Source organism: Zingiber officinale, chromosome 1B (genome assembly GCF_018446385.1).
Source record: "Zingiber officinale cultivar Zhangliang chromosome 1B, Zo_v1.1, whole genome shotgun sequence".
NCBI classification, from domain to species: Eukaryota; Viridiplantae; Streptophyta; class Magnoliopsida; order Zingiberales; family Zingiberaceae; genus Zingiber; species Zingiber officinale.
Genome location: NC_055986.1, coordinates 165,756,394 through 165,771,887, shown reverse-complemented (window position 1 = coordinate 165,771,887; position 15,494 = coordinate 165,756,394). Strand labels below are relative to the sequence as shown.

At 44.7% G+C, this 15,494-nt stretch overlaps 1 protein-coding gene across 2 annotated transcripts; it reads left to right on the top strand.

The window, feature by feature from the left end:
* Nucleotides 1-10,132: 10,132 nt before the first annotated feature.
* On the top strand, nucleotides 10,133-15,397 carry LOC121989031 (E3 ubiquitin-protein ligase hel2-like). 2 transcript variants are annotated; one of them, XR_006114153.1, is made up of 8 exons: nucleotides 10,133-10,452; nucleotides 10,865-11,170; nucleotides 12,019-12,227; nucleotides 12,308-12,356; nucleotides 12,664-12,753; nucleotides 12,866-12,928; nucleotides 13,036-14,723; nucleotides 15,264-15,397. XR_006114153.1 is itself a non-coding variant. In XM_042542834.1 (7 exons), the coding sequence occupies exons 1-7, from the start codon at nucleotides 10,285-10,287 to the stop codon at nucleotides 14,647-14,649; spliced, it is 2,499 nt and encodes an 832-aa protein (XP_042398768.1). In that variant the 5' UTR covers nucleotides 10,133-10,284; the 3' UTR covers nucleotides 14,650-14,830. The 2 variants fall into 2 exon arrangements, 1 of the variants encoding a protein (XP_042398768.1); XM_042542834.1 differs by lacking the exon at nucleotides 15,264-15,397 and having other exon boundaries at nucleotides 13,036-14,830.
* Nucleotides 15,398-15,494: the final 97 nt, after the last annotated feature.

Below are 15,494 nucleotides of genomic sequence, written 5' to 3'. Positions count from 1 at the left end.
AAGGTACCTTAGGGTTTGCCTTAGCTCCCCCTATCGATGTGCATCCCTTGTCCTTGTGAGGTTGCCTCCTCCTTGGACATTGACTCCGATAATGTCCCCTTCGCTTGCATTGAAAGCACACCACGTGCTTCTTGCCTTTGCGTGTTGGGACTCCGGCTCCCTTGACTTTTGGTGCCGGTGGAGTCTTCCTAACCCTCCTTGGACACTTACTCTTGTAGTGTCCATGTTTCCTACACTCAAAACACATTATGTGTAATTTGCTTGAAATCACAGTGTTTGAGTTACCTAGGGTTGTGGATGGAGATGAGCTTTCTTCTTCAACCCTTCCGGAGGTGGAAACTTCCTCTTCTTGCTCCGAACTTGAGCAAGAGGAACTCTCCTCCTCTTCTTCCTTGGATGTTGAGTAGCCCTCAACTCCCAATTCGCTCCCTCCATGATGTGAGCTACTTGGCTCACTAGGCTCCTCTTCATGGCTTGAAGTGGAGCTCTCCTCATGGTACTTGGCCAAGTTATCCCATAATTCCTTGGCATTGTTGTATTTACCTATCTTACACAAAATATTAGTAGGTAATGAAAATTCAATTGTTTTAGTTACCTCATTGTTGATCGTGGATTGGTGGACTTGTTCCTTCGTCCACTTGTTCTTCTCTAGAGGCTCTCCTTCTTTATCCATTGGAGGAGAAAAACCTTCTTGTACACAAAACCAGTTCAACATATTAGTCCTAAGAAAATACATCATCCTTACCTTCCAATATGTGAAGTTGTCGTTGTAGAAGGGTGGAATCGTGATGTCTTCTCCGAATTGATCCATCTCTAGCTTTGCTCCCACGGGTGTTGATCCGACGAAGAGCGTCCTCGCTCTGATACCACTTGTTAGGATCCTTCGTACTCGGCTAGAGAGGGGGGTGTGAATAGCCGCCCCAAATCGCTCGTTTCTTCCTACAATTCGTTAGCGCAGCGGAAAAATAAACTAGAAACGAAAGGAAGAATATCAAACCTTAGACGCAGCGATGTAACGAGGTTCGGAGATGATACTCCTACTCCTCGGCGTGTCCGTAAGGTGGACGAGCCCTATCAATCCGTCGGTGGATGAGTCCCCGGAGAACCGGCTAATATCAACTCCTTGTGGGTGGAGAAACCTCGCCACAAGATCTTGCAACAGCAAGCAAAGAGTACACGAGATACAACAAGAAATACAAGACAATATGAATGCAACAACACTAGCTTGCCTTCTCGTCGTCGACTGAAGTCCCAGATGAAGCAACAACTTCACGGACGGATGCCAACAAGCAACTCAGCAGCAGCTGATCCAGTCGTGGAATGAAGCTCACGCGAAGCTTCGGAGGAGCTCAACAAAGCTCAAGCACAGCAGCACTTAGAACAGGAAGAAGGAAGAAGAAGTTCTTGTGCAGCAGCAGCCCTCGACCCCTTTATACCTGCGAAGAAGACAGCGAAGAAACTAGTCGTTGCGTCGCATTAGAACCGATCGGTCCGCACCGATCGTGAGGAAGTGGATCGCCACCGATCGGTGCGTGGACCGATCAGAGGTGCCCGATCGGTCCACGCCGATCGCGCTTTCTCCGAACTCGCTATCGTGCTCGACGGTCGTCGGGACCGATCAGCCAGGTCGATCGGTCCCCGCCGATCGAAGCTTCAGAGTTGCCCAACTCTCGTGGAATCTGATCGGTCCTCGGACCGATCCCACCTCGGCGTCCTGATCGGTCACGGGACCGATCAGCCCATGTCGATCGGTCCCCGCACCGATCAAGCCCACAGAACCATGATCGCCTTCTGTTGGTTATCTGATCGGTCACCAGACCGATCAGATACCCAACCGTATCACTGGATCGGTCTGCAGACCGATCCAGAGCTTGGTTTTTGCCCAAACCAAGTCCCAAGTCTCCCAAGCCAACATCCGGTCAACCTTGACCTGTTGGTATATCATGCTTAGCATCCGGTCACTCCCTTGACCTGCTAAAACTCTCCACCAAGTGTCCGGTCAATCCCTTTGACCTACTTGGACTTTTCCACACCAGATGTCCGATTCTTCGTGCCAAGTATCCGATCACTCCCTTGACCTACTTGGACTTTCCAACACCAGAAGTCCGATCATCCCTGATCCATCTGGATTTTCCAACACCAGAAGTCCGATCATCCCTGATCCATCTGGATTTTCCCTTGCCTGGTTTCACTCACCAGGACTTTCCAACTGCCTAACATACTCACCAGGACTTTCCAACTGCCTAACATCCTAGTTAGGACTTTCCACTGCCTGGCTTCACTCACCAGGACTTTCCAACTGCCTAACATCCCAGTTAGGACTTTCCACTGCCTGGCTTCACTCACCAGGACTTTCCCTCGTGCCAAGCTCCCTGCTTGGACTTTTCCAGTGCCAAGCTCCCTGCTTGGACTTTTCCGGTGCCAAGTCTCCATACTTGGACTTTCTCCCGAATCAGGTCAACCTTGACCTACGGTTGCACCAATAATCTCCCAAACATCTATTCTTGTCCCACATCAAGAATACAACTCTCTCACGAGTGTCAAACATCAACATGCAACACAACTAGGTCAACCTTGACCTAAGGTTGCACCGACAATCTTCCCAAGTCAAACATCAAAATATAACTCGAGTCAAGTCAACTCGAGTCGGGTCAACCAGGTCAACCTTGACCTAAGGTTGCACCAACAGAGGTCAAAGTCAAAATGATCAACGTGGCCCGAGCGAGAGGGAGATACATAGGTCGATCGTCAAGAGAGCGGGCCGAACGGGTCATCCGTTTTGGCTCGGGGTATGCCATTGACAAGTGAATAATGAACCTCTATAATAAAAGAGGAAAAATCGGATACTTAATAAGGGAAAAAGAAAACAAAAGAGAATACTTCATCTATCATTGAATGTGGATAAGCCAAGATAAAGATGTCTTCTATATGCAAATTAATATAATTAAATAGGGGAATATGAAGGGACACTAAGACAGGTATAAAAGAGTATGATAGGTATGAAGAAAAGGAGGATTAATCTTTGTCCCTAGTACTTTCACTCTCTTCTCCTTTTTCTTCTATTTCTAACTTGAGCGTCGGAGGGCCAATGTCAGGGACCCCTTCCCCTGGTTTGGTTTTGTTTTGCAGAGAGGAGCAAGGTCTTTATCTAGTTAGCAGATCCGCCACATCCCCGGCTTTCCAGTTTCATGTTTTCGGATAGGAACATTTTAGCGCTGTCTGTGGGAATGTAACTTGCATCTGAACAAGAAGATGGAAGACGCTGGACGAATCACAACGGTGACGCTGACGCAAGAGGAACTCGACACGCTGATACAGGCCCGAGCAACGAAGATAGGGAAATAATAACAACAACAGGTATTGTCTGAACGTCAAGTACAAGAGTCTGCAGCCTTCGTGGTAGGCTGTTAGGCTGAGCGAGGGGGCCGAGACATTCGAAAACCAAACAAAAGGTCAAGTGACACCTATGGAGAAGCCCCTCATGCACCGGTCCCATTCCACCAAGCCCCGTTATTGACTCCAACAGAAGAGAGGGTTCGAGTGGACAAAGACCGAGGATCTTCCTTGGATGAGGCACCTGCTCGAGACACAAGGAAAAGGAAGGTACCTAGAGAGGATGATTCGTCCGAACGGGTTAATCAACCGTTTTCGAAGGGGATTCTAAATGACCCTCTGCCGAAGCATTACACTTCACTAATGATCCGGGAATATAATGGAGCAACTGACCTCGACGATCACTTGACCAAGTATGATAGCGCGGTCACACTTCACCAGTTCACAGATGGGGTGAAATACCGAGTCTTCATCACCACGTTATCTGGATAGACACAACGTTGGTTCAAACAGTTGCCGAGCGGCTCGATCCGCAGCTTCAAGGACTTCTGAGCGGCCTTCCTACATTACTTCACTAGCAGTCACCGCCACCAGAAGACGAGTGTGAATCTATTTTCACTAAAGCAGGGGCCGCGAGAGGCATTAAGGGCCTATATTCAGCGCTTCAATCAGGTGGTGATAGACATCCCGACAGTCTCCTCAGACGTGTTAGTGAACGCCTTCACCCAAGGGTTCATCGAAGGAGAGTTCTTCCGGTCACTTATTCGGAGGCCGTCGAGGGACTTTGGCCACCTATAAAAGAAGACCAATGAATACATCAAGGTGGAAGAAGCCGAGACGACAAGAAAGAAGGAGACACCCACTAAGCCCGCAGGAGCGTCTAAACGGCGCTAGCCAAACAGTCATTAACCCCCCAAAGGACCTCTCTCGGGAGGAGCCTCGCCACACGAGCCCAGGACACATGTCGTGCAGTATGTGGCGACCACTTGGCCGAAGGCTACAACAGGCAAGATATGGGCGTCGATGTTCTGCTCCTTCTACCAGTCAGCGACGCACAACACCCGGGATTGCTACGACCTGACATCAAGCAGACCAACCCTGCGGGGATATCGTCGTCGATCCCCATCACCTGATCGGCGACAAAGGTGCCGATCTACCGGTCGATGGGAAGAAGACAAGACAACAGCCAAACCACGCCACCATCGACCTCAGCGTGGGAGCAGTCGTAGTCTCGCTCCAGTCTATGTCGAGTGGAACAAATCGTCAACGCAGGAGGAAGAGAACTGGAGTAACGTCGCTCGAGGAGAGATAGGGATGATCGCCGGCAACTCGACTAACGAAGATTCTAATCGAGCAAGGAAGTCGTACGCTCGGCGACTCGAGGTCCACGCTGTTGGCTGCAGTAAGGAGAGAGCTGAAGGACAAGAAATCAGCTTCACCCCAAGAGATTTAAAGGGAGTGGAAACTCTTCATGACAACACACTGATAATTAGAGCAGTAATCACCAATTATACAATCCATCAAACTTTTGTTAATATAGGGAGCTCGATGAACATCATATTCAAGAAGACATTCGATCAGCTACAAATTGACCTGGGTGAGCTGCTGCCAATGATTACCTCATTCTACGACTTCACGAGCAATGAAATGTTGTCGATCAGACAGACTAAGATGCCCATCTCGCTTGGAGAAGAGCCCCTGAAAATGACAAGGATCACAAACTTTATTGTGGTAGACGCACCTTCAGCCTACAATGTCATTTTGGGCCAATCGGCGCTCAATGAGTTTCAAACGGTGGTGTCCACTTATTGTCAGAAGATCAAATTCCCGGTGGACGATAAGGTAGGGGAAGTTAGAGGAGACTAGTTGGTCGCTCAATTATGCTATGTTGAGATGGTCAAGTCTGAAGTAAGAGCCGCTCGGAAAAACCCGCGCTTGGAGGTGAACGCCATCATTGAGAAGCCCCCTGCGATGGTTTATGAAGAAAAGGAAGAAGTCCAGATTCACCCGAGACGATCGGATGCGACCACCTTCATTGCCTGCGATTTGAAAAGCGAGAAAAAGGCGAAGTTGTCTGCCCGCCTCAGGCTGAATCATGACGTATTCGCTTGGTCAACCCATGAGCTCCACAGAATCTCATCGATCGTCATCCAACACGAGCTTCATATCCGACTAGACGGCCGCCCCATGAAGCAACAAAATAGGGACTTCAACGCAGAGCAGAACCTGATCATCCGGGCAGAAATAGAGAAATTGATGGAGGTCGGTCACATTCGGGAAGTCCAGTTCTCGAGCTGGCTTGCTAATGTCGTGCTGGTCTCCAAGCCGGGCAACAAATGGTGGGTGTACATCGACTTCCGCGACTTGAATAAGGCGTGCCCGAAGGATTTCTATCTGGTGCCTCAGATAGACCAGATGGTGAACTCTATAGTGTGCTATGAGCTGATCTACATGCTAGACGCATATCAAGGCTACCACTAAGTGTCGCTCGTCAAAGAAGATCAGGAAAAGGTTAGCTTTATCACGACCGACGGAACATTCTACTACAACGTCATGTCGTTCGAACTGAAGAACGTCAGCGCCACCTATCAAAGGTTCATGAACAAAAGTGTTTCGGAAGCAGATCGACCACAACTTAGAGGTATACGTCGATGACATATTAATAAAGTCAATCTGAGCTGTCGATCTATGTGCAGATATCGAAGAAACACGCCAAACTTTGAGGATATACGGGATGAAACTAAACCCAAACAAGTGTTTGTTCGACACTAAAAGTGGACGCTTTCTCGGATACATCGTCACCGAGCAAGGGATCGAGGCAAATCCGAGCAAGGTAAAGGCACTCCAAGACATGCCCCCGCCCCGTAGCTTGAAAGAGGCCCAACGACTAACCAGACGAATCACAACGTTGTCCAGATTCATATCCATGTCATTCAATCAGAGTCTACCGTTCTTCAATGTGCTGAATCGAGTGACAAGATTCCAGTGGGGCGCGGAGTGCGATCGAGCATTGGAAGAGCTTAAGGAGTATCTTAAAAATTGCGAGCCTTTGGCATATGGTCAGACTCTCTACCCAATACTACAAGGAACCCAAGAAATTAGACCCGAGCTAAAATAAATCAGAACGTACAAGTAAAATGCTCACCCAGTTGACATATGGGTATAACTGTCGACAAGTGCCCCCGGAGGCATGACCGCCTCGTGAGCGCTATCATCGGCCCATATCTGGGCGAGCGTTCCCTGGATAATTATTTGACGCTTAGGGGCTCGGGATTCGGCGCTGTTCCAAGCATGCCACTCATCCGTAGGCAGATGAATGACTGCCATTATGTGGCATCGACTGCTCGGAGAGGACAAGGCTGATGTTGTTTTGCCAGCCGATTGGGGTGATGCCGCCGGTCGAACGTGGGACACTCGTACCGCCGACAAAGGAGGTGGCATGAAGGCGACAGGCGGTGCAGCTACTAATCCCTTAGGCAGACCGGACAAAGACAATGTCCGATCGGAATATATAGAGCCTGGGAGCACAGCGACTCCCTGATCGGGAGCAGGCGCGGAGGTTTCGTCCGGCTCGGAATGGGGACGAAAGACGATCGGTGATGGAGTCTACAAGGTGAAAGTCACAGATTGGAAGGAATCCCCTTCCGCTCGGCCCCTCTTGTTGTGTAGCAGGGGCTCGTTGGAAGTCGCCGACTTTGAAGCGACCGTGCGCTATTAGGACCATGGATGGTCGTTCTGGCAAAAGATCTGCTGTTGCAGCCACCGCATCGCTCGCGGCTGTCCAACTTCCTCCAGCACCACTCCCCAGCACTTGAGTTGCCTCTTCCTCGTCGAGCGAATCTTTGTTGGAACCGAGTGGCTGCAAATCGCGGCTCTCTAACTCGACTACAACCACAACAACGACATTGATGTCTACGTCTACAAGCTTACACTTACAGACCAGACGTACTCGCAACATGATTCGAGCTGCACAAAAGGAAGAAAAATCAAGTAGATTCAAAGTTTGGGGAAGCGAAAGAGCATACCTAGGCTGGACGGAAGCCTTGTTCGGATCGAGCTCAGGTCAAACACGTAGATGACGCCCTCCAGCAGCAACTTATGGATATGATATTTCTGACTGGCCAAGTTGGAAGCTACATGAAGGTAGTCTGATCGACTCTTGTATTTCTTGAGCTCGGGAGGGTTCGGCTCTAATTGCCAGCTTGTTGGAAAGTCCGGCAGCTCGGGAAAGCGAACAAAGAAGTAGTAGTCCTTCCAATGTTCATTGGATGACGATATCTTATCAAAAAAGACTAGGCCCACTTGGGCTTGGAAGATAAAAGTCCCCCGCTTAGACAATTTGGGATAATAAAAATAGTGGAAGAGCAGAGGAGTAAGAGGAATGCCCTGCAGGCGGAACAGAACGACAACTCCGCACAGCAATCGAAAGGAGTTCGACACTAGTTGATGGAGAGAAATACAAAAATATTTATAAATGACAGAAAAGAAAGGGTGGATCGAGAACCGCAGACTGATGGTAAATTGGTCCCGAAAGAAGCATAAAAAACCCGGAGGTGGCTCGTTCGGGCAGTCGAAAGCCGAAGGAATATCGATTTGATAATCCGAGGGAATTTCAAAAGTGGCTCTCAAACTCTCAACATCGTCTCCGTCGAACTTGGACTCGATGGACGTGTACCAGGGTCCAAGAACGGAGACGGAAGGTTGTGAGGAGGTTGCCATCGAAAACAAAGGTCGACAAGAAAACAATGAAATTCGATTGAAAGGAGGGAGCTTACTAAAAAGATCGCCGGAAAGAGAGAAGCACGCAGCGTCGCAGGGAAGCTCGAAGACGAAGATGCGAGGTGAGGAAGACGGCGATGCATGTGAGGTTTATAAATGTCACGACAGATCGACCCAAGCCGTCCGATTGGGAGTTACGAAAACCTATAAACAGATCCAATCGTTGAATTTGAAAAGGCGCATGTCACGTCACAAGTGGATATCCGCTTGTCAAATCAAGTACACGGCGGCAATATGGGGCACGTGTCCTTCGATCACGAAGCAGCATTTAAGGCACTTAATTAAAAAGGTATGGCCACGTGCTTGACCATGATTATCAGGGATTTATGCAGTCTTCGAGAAATTCAGATGACATCAGCCAGGATCGTTCTCGACCGAGGGGCACGAGGGGCACGAGGAGCAAGCAGGAGAAAATTGTCACAAATATAATCGCCTGTCGTTCCGATCAGAGATAGACACGTGATCACCACATATCTGAATGGCACCCTATGTATCTTTTCACTTCAAAAGCTTGGGCCGTGCAATGACCCTGCGAAAGAGGGCCGAGCGGCGTGAGCCTGTCGCCGATCGGAAACTGGAGCATGAAGGCCGTTGGTGCCTTAGAGTCGTCACGACACATCTCGTCCAGTCAGTCGGACTTATAACCTCCTTCGATTAGACTTAAAGGGGAGATTTGTGATGCGGTGGTATGGAGGAGCCCACTTGGCACGGGTCAACGACCACAGTGGAGGTCAAAGTCAAGATGATCAACGTGACTCGAGCGAGAGGGGGATATATAGGCCGATCAGTAGGAGAGCGGGCCGAGTGGACCATCCGTCTGGCTCGAGGTATGCCATTGACAAGTGAATAATGAACCGGTATAATAAAAGAGGAAAAAACGGATACTTAACAAAGGGAAGAGAAAACAAAAGAGAACATTCCATCTATTATTGAATGCGGAGAAGCCAAGATAAAGATGTCTTCTGTATGCAAATTAATATAATTAAACAGGGGAATATAAATGGACACTAAGATAGATATAAAGAGTATGATAGGTATGATGAAAAGGAGGATTAATCTTTGTCCCTAGTACTTTCACTCTCTTCTTTTTTTTCTGTTTCTAACTTGAGCGTTGGAGGGCCAATGCCAGAGACCCCTTCCCTGGTTTATTTTTGTTTTGCAGAGAGGAGCGAGGTCTTCATCCAGTCAGTAAAGTCACCACATCTCCGACTTTTCAGCTTCATGCTTTCGGATAAAAACAACATGTAATAATGAAAAATGACATAAAGAGAAAAAAATCTCAAAAAAAAATTAAAAATAGACACATAAAATGATAAATCCACAAAAATAAACAATAGTGACCTATTAATTTATATATCTATCCTTCCCGGCCGTTTTCCTATAATTTTTTCCCTCTCCATCGTTACTCCATGTATGATATATAACTCTTTCAACAAAAACAAATATTACATACCTTATAAATTTTATTACACTATAAATTTAATTATATTTCCTCTAATTATACGTGGCCTAAGTGTCTTGGTATCTTTTAGCAATACTCTGAATATTCTCCCGTAGATAGTCTCCCCTATTGCATGGATAATCAACTTCTGATCTTCCTCTCTACTAAGTTGGTGATGAAACATTTAAGAATAAATGTTTCTATATCTCCTTTGCACCGACCCAAAAAGATTAGATCTTATCCTCTTAAATGACAAACGATCTTTGATGGTTTACCGACCTTGAGCCAGCAGCTGGCCAAATTGTGGAGACCAGATAATTGATTATTTTTTAAATAAATTCTACTCCAATAATTGATTATTTTTTTACGTTTACCGACCTTAATTTCATATTATAAAACCAACACATATACATTATAATACTTAACTATCGACTGTTCTAGAGTAAAAAAATTATTAATTATTAATTATTAATTATTAATTATTAATTATTAATTATTAAGAGGATAAATAGAATAAATTATGGAAATTTTTATTACGCCCCTTTTATATATTTTTCTATTTAATAAATAGATACCTAAACTCCAGTTCGAAGGGAAAGTACCAGAGTCGGCCGCTCGCCTTCCCAAAGCTCCTCGTGCTCGCGCTTCTCCTCCTCCTCCCTCGCTGTCGATCTCGACGCGGATCTCTAGCTCTCTCCTTCCGCGTGTTTGACGGTCTCTGGCAGGCCCCGATGGACGATAGCTGTGCGGTTTGCGCCGATCCCCTCGAGTGGGTTGCCTACGGGCCATGTGGCCACCGGGAGGTCTGCTCCACCTGTGTCGTGCGCCTCCGATTCGTGCTCGGCGATCGCCGTTGTTGTATCTGCAAGACCGAGTGCCCAATTATCTTTGTCACCAAGGTACCCCACCCGGGCAATTACCTCAAAATATGTTTCATCTCTCGCTTGTTCTCTCTTCTCGGTGATATTGGTTTTTTCCATGTCTAATTAGCAATTGTTTTTGGAGAGAGAACTTTTGCATTAACTTTGGCATCTCCAATGTTCCTTCCTCTATTTTACCAACGAAATTAGGTTTCTTTGTAATTGTTATACAGTGGTAAGATTTGCCATATTTTGTTCATATTCCAATCTGTTTTTCGTTGGTTCACAGTCAGAATCGTTATTGATTAATATGAAATTGTAGTCTTCCGATTCTTTCTTATCTACCTACAAGGAACCGGATGTGATTTTATACATTGCTTACATGTATATTTAAATTATTTGGCTCTTACTTGATTGTTACTTTTCAATCAGCTAATGTCATTATTAACAGGCTCTTGGAGATTATACTAGAGTGGTAGCTGACTTTTCAGTTTTCTTAACTGGAGCAACTGAAGGGAAAACTGGACAATATTGGTACCATGAAGACACGCAAGCTTACTTTGACGATGCTGACCATTACAAGATGATAAAAGCAATGTGTCGGCTTTCCTGTAGCATCTGTGACAATAATTCTGAGAGTCAAGGTGGCGAGAGCACAAAGAGGAGGACAAGATTTAGGAGCATAGAACAATTAAATGGTCATTTGAGGCATCAGCACAACTTATTCATGTGCAATCTATGCTTGGAAGGAAGAAAGGTCATTAAACGTAAAAAATTGTTCTATTTTCATGGCTGAGTGTTGTGTCTGAATGTCCTAACCTGCATGAGAAGATTAAATATCTTGTTTGCATGTTTGTTGTTTACATGCCTGCATTGAATCTCATTCCAAATAATGGACATGTTTTCTTAGTGCTTCTGTTAAAATACTTCTTTTTCTTTTGCTTTCTTTCACTGGTTTTTTTCTGCATGGTATATTACTTGCTGTTTATCTTATGTATTTATTTTTTTCAGATGTTGCATTTCCCTTTTTTCTTTTTAACTCTCTTCTTTCCTGAAACACCCAAGTCATGCTCACAGTACTGATACACCCAGCTCAAAAAGATGGAATAGACCAACCTGTTTGACTAATTAATTTAGAACCACTTAATACATGCCGGTTCAGTCCGAACAGAGACATTCTAGCTAGTTGAATAGGCAAAAAAGTATGTCATCTTTGGTTCGATGGTTGAATTTCCAAGTTAGCGGAAGCTACTATAGCCTGATTGTTTAAAATATCTTATGCCTTTGTATTTTCCATGCTGTTTTCTTTAGAAACCTATTGTGACATTATCAACCTCTAATTATTCTGATGATGTCATCAAGGCAAGGCTAAACAATTCTTGTCATAATGGTGATAGTTGTTGGCAAAGCTAATTACTGCAAAAATTTGTGTTAGGATCTCACCTTAGTGATATGTTGATGACTTTATTGGGGGAGACACTAATAAATTAGGGCATGGCTCGTTTTAGCTTCTCATCAAACTAATTGATTTTATTTTTTTTATATATTGTCAAGAATATCTATAATATCAATGTCTTGCTGAATTTTTTTAGTAATTTCAAGCAGGTATTTATTTGCGAACAAAAGCTATACACAAGATCACAACTAAATCAACACAAGAGCACTGGGGACTCTGAGGTAGATGGCACTGAGAGTGAACGCGGTGGGTTTATGGGGCACCCCATGTGCGAGTTTTGCAGAAATCGATTCTATGGAGATAATGAACTTTATCTGCACATGTCAACAGAACACTATACCTGCCATATATGTCAACGGTATGTTTTAGCTCATGCCAGATGACTTCTTTATGTCCAAATTTTATATGACATTTTTTCACTTGTCATGACAAATGCAGACAACATCCAGGACAATATGATTATTTCAGAGATTATAATGACTTGGAGGTAATGCAGTAAATCTCTACTTTTATGTAATCCTAGAGAAATCTGCTGCGGCTGTATTCAGAAAGACTTGTAGTAAATCTCTACTTTTATGTAATCCTAGAGAAATCTGCTGCGTCTGTATTCAGAAAGACTTGCTTAAGAGTGCATACCTGACTTATTTTTATGTAGTCAAACCTTTTTGCATTGTATATAGGATTCCATATGCACTGTCAAAAGATGTGCAAAATAACATCTGATGACTATGAGAGTAGCATTTTCCTAGTTCAGAGCTCTATTATCTAACTATAGTATTATTGTTGTACAACAGATGCATTTCCGCCAGGAGCATTTCCTCTGTGAAAATGAGGCATGTTTAGAAAAGAAGTTCATTGTTTTTCAAACTGAAGCAGAGATGAAGGTGACATTCTGCAGACAGTCCTGTCTTTTTTCTCTTTCAATTTCATAAACAATATCACATTTTGGCAGACAGTTCATGGATAATTATCTGACCTTTATGCATCTCCATGCAGAGGCATAATGCTCTTGAGCATGGGGGGAACATGTCGCGTTCAATGCGAAATGCAGCACTTAGAGTATTAAACTATACTTGATTTCCTCTCTCCTGAAACAGTTTTCTTCATCACTGTTTTTTTTTGTTTATTCTGTTGAAGTATTCTTCTGATTCACATTCTTCACACAGATACCAACAAGCTTCAGGTATCGGAGGAATGAACAAGAGCAGCGCCGAGGAAGAGGTCGTGGATTCCGCCAAAATTCTTCTGGTGATCAGCTGGCTATGGCAATACAAGCTAGCCTTGAAACAGCAGCAGATGCTGATGGTAGATTTCAGGATTCTTCTTTTGGTGCTCATTCAGACAGTGAGAATAGGAGGATGAGGCGTGTCGATACAGGTACTGGTTCATCAGAGGTCTCAACTGTCCATGAAGGTCAAGAAGGACCTTTGAACCAAAGCACTAGGACAACTCCGATACTAGAAGAATCCTCCTTCCCTCCTCTTTCTGATAGAGAACTACCAGAGCCATCTTCTAGATATGCTCAGGCTCTTAGTCAAAGTTCCAGAAATCCGGCCAAACTCGGGGAAGAATCATTTCCTCCTCTACCTGGTGTGACTAATAAGGCTAAGCCTACTCATGGATCAGAAGGTTTGTCCACAAATACCCTTGCTGCCCGCCTCCAACGGAAGAGAGACTCTGTTGTGATTAACTCTGCTCCAGCAAGGCCACTAGAGTATCATGAGATGTTCCCATCTGCTTCTCAATTGAGGACCACTCCAAATCATGGCATCACAGCATCAACTTTCTCAAGTTCTCAACCACGAGCCCCTACAAGAGAAAACCTATTTATATCACCTTCACCTGCTAGTTCTTCTGTTAATTCAGACGCTGCTAATAGGATGAAGCATTCAGCATCAGTTCCCAACCTAACCTCTGGGACTTTTTCAAGCCAAGTTGTTCCTATTGTCAAGAGAGAGGAATCATCAACTTCAAGCAACCAATCTCATACTTCCACAAATGATGTTTATGCTGTTAACAAATCCATGGTAGAACAGATTCGAGCTAGCTTAGGTATGGACGAGGATAAATATAGTGCATTCAAAAGCATATCATTAGAGTATCGTCAAGATCTGATCAATACATTGGAGTATCTTTCTTATGTTGAGCAATTTGGCCTGTCACATCTTGTTCTTGAACTTGCTCATCTCTGTCCCGATGCTCGGAAGCAGAAGGAATTAATTGATGCTTATAATCTGAATTTACGGAACAAAACTCTGCAAGAAAATGCCGGCATTAGTGATGGCAGAAAAGGCAAGGGAAAAACTTCTGCCCGAGCTAAAAGTAAGGCTAATAATACATTATCTGATAACTTTTTGGACACAGTAAAGAAGTTACAATTGAATCAGAAGGCTCAAGAAGAAGAGGTACTTCATAAGGATGGCTACCACGCTTCTAAGGATCAACCTCGTTCATCAGGAGCCGCCAACTCTGGCGCAATTGATGTGAATTTCATCGAAACTAGTGTCGACAGGGAACCACAATCTGTTACGGTCATGACAAAGCAGAATTTGGCTGATGGTGGGAGCAGTAAGCAACGCAAGAAGACATCAAAGTTTAATAGGATACGCCTGGGCGATGGTTCAGCAGCTGCACTTTTTGATCCTTCTCGCAGGGATGCTATTCCTGAACCACAAGAGAACGGAAATGCTGATGGTTCTTCTGAAACCCAACCAGTCCGGGGTGTTTGGCGAAGTGGTGGCGCACAAAGACTTTTTGCTAACTCTAGTAAGAATGCCTGAAGGCATCATTTATGTTTTGACCGTCCTCGCAGGGTTGATTTGATGATCTAAATGCATCAGGTTCGTCAACAAAGGTACATCTATATTTTGCCATTTACGACTCTTTCACAAATATATAGTTGTGTGCATTATGTGAATCTAATCTCACATATTTTGCCATTGCGTAATGTGAATGTTTGCACATCTTGATGTTAATTAAACGTCAGTCTGCTAACTGAGAAAACCATTACTAGAAAGCTCTACAAAACATCAAAACAGAGACAATAAACTTTGGCCGAAAGCGATTCCAGACAAGACGTAAACATAATTCAAGAATCTTGCAATAATAAAAAAGAAAGATACATAGTGGAATGGACCAACTTAGTAGTGTATAATTACACTACTTGGACCAAAGCCAACAACGCATAAACCCACCTTTTACTCTGTTATGATGACTCAACCGACTAGTTGAGTCGACCAGGATTCGATTTTAAAACCACCCCACCTTTTGCATATGATATTCCTAGCTTGCTTTTGGACAGGGAGATCAACTTATCCTGAACAAGCCTGGCTACACCTTGTCTCTGCTCGCTTAACTTTTGACGTGGGTTTCTTTTCCTCTTTCTATTACTTAGTTGAAATCTTTGATGGATCCGGACAAGACGATCGATTTAAGCAGAGAATTACACAGACGAAGCTTGGAGACGCAGAAGAAACAGAGCATTTACAGTTTAAGCTTTTGTGGATGCCAATATGGCATATAGCAAATACCATTAGGGCCGCGTGCAAGTAGTCACTACAGGCGTGGCTCCAAATGAATGCCTTTTAGGCTTTTACCATGTACAAGCAGCAAAGACCACAAATAA

Excerpts from the sequence above, each read along its gene's own strand:
- LOC121989031 (XM_042542834.1), top strand. The coding sequence starts at position 10,285 with ATGGACGATAGCTGTGCGGTTTGCGCCGATCCCCTCGAGTGGGTTGCC. Across the intron at positions 11,171-12,018 it reads TATGCTTGGAAGGAAGAAAG|GTATTTATTTGCGAACAAAA; the intron begins GTCATTAAACGT and ends AATTTCAAGCAG. Across the intron at positions 12,929-13,035 it reads TGCGAAATGCAGCACTTAGA|ATACCAACAAGCTTCAGGTA; the intron begins GTATTAAACTAT and ends TTCTTCACACAG.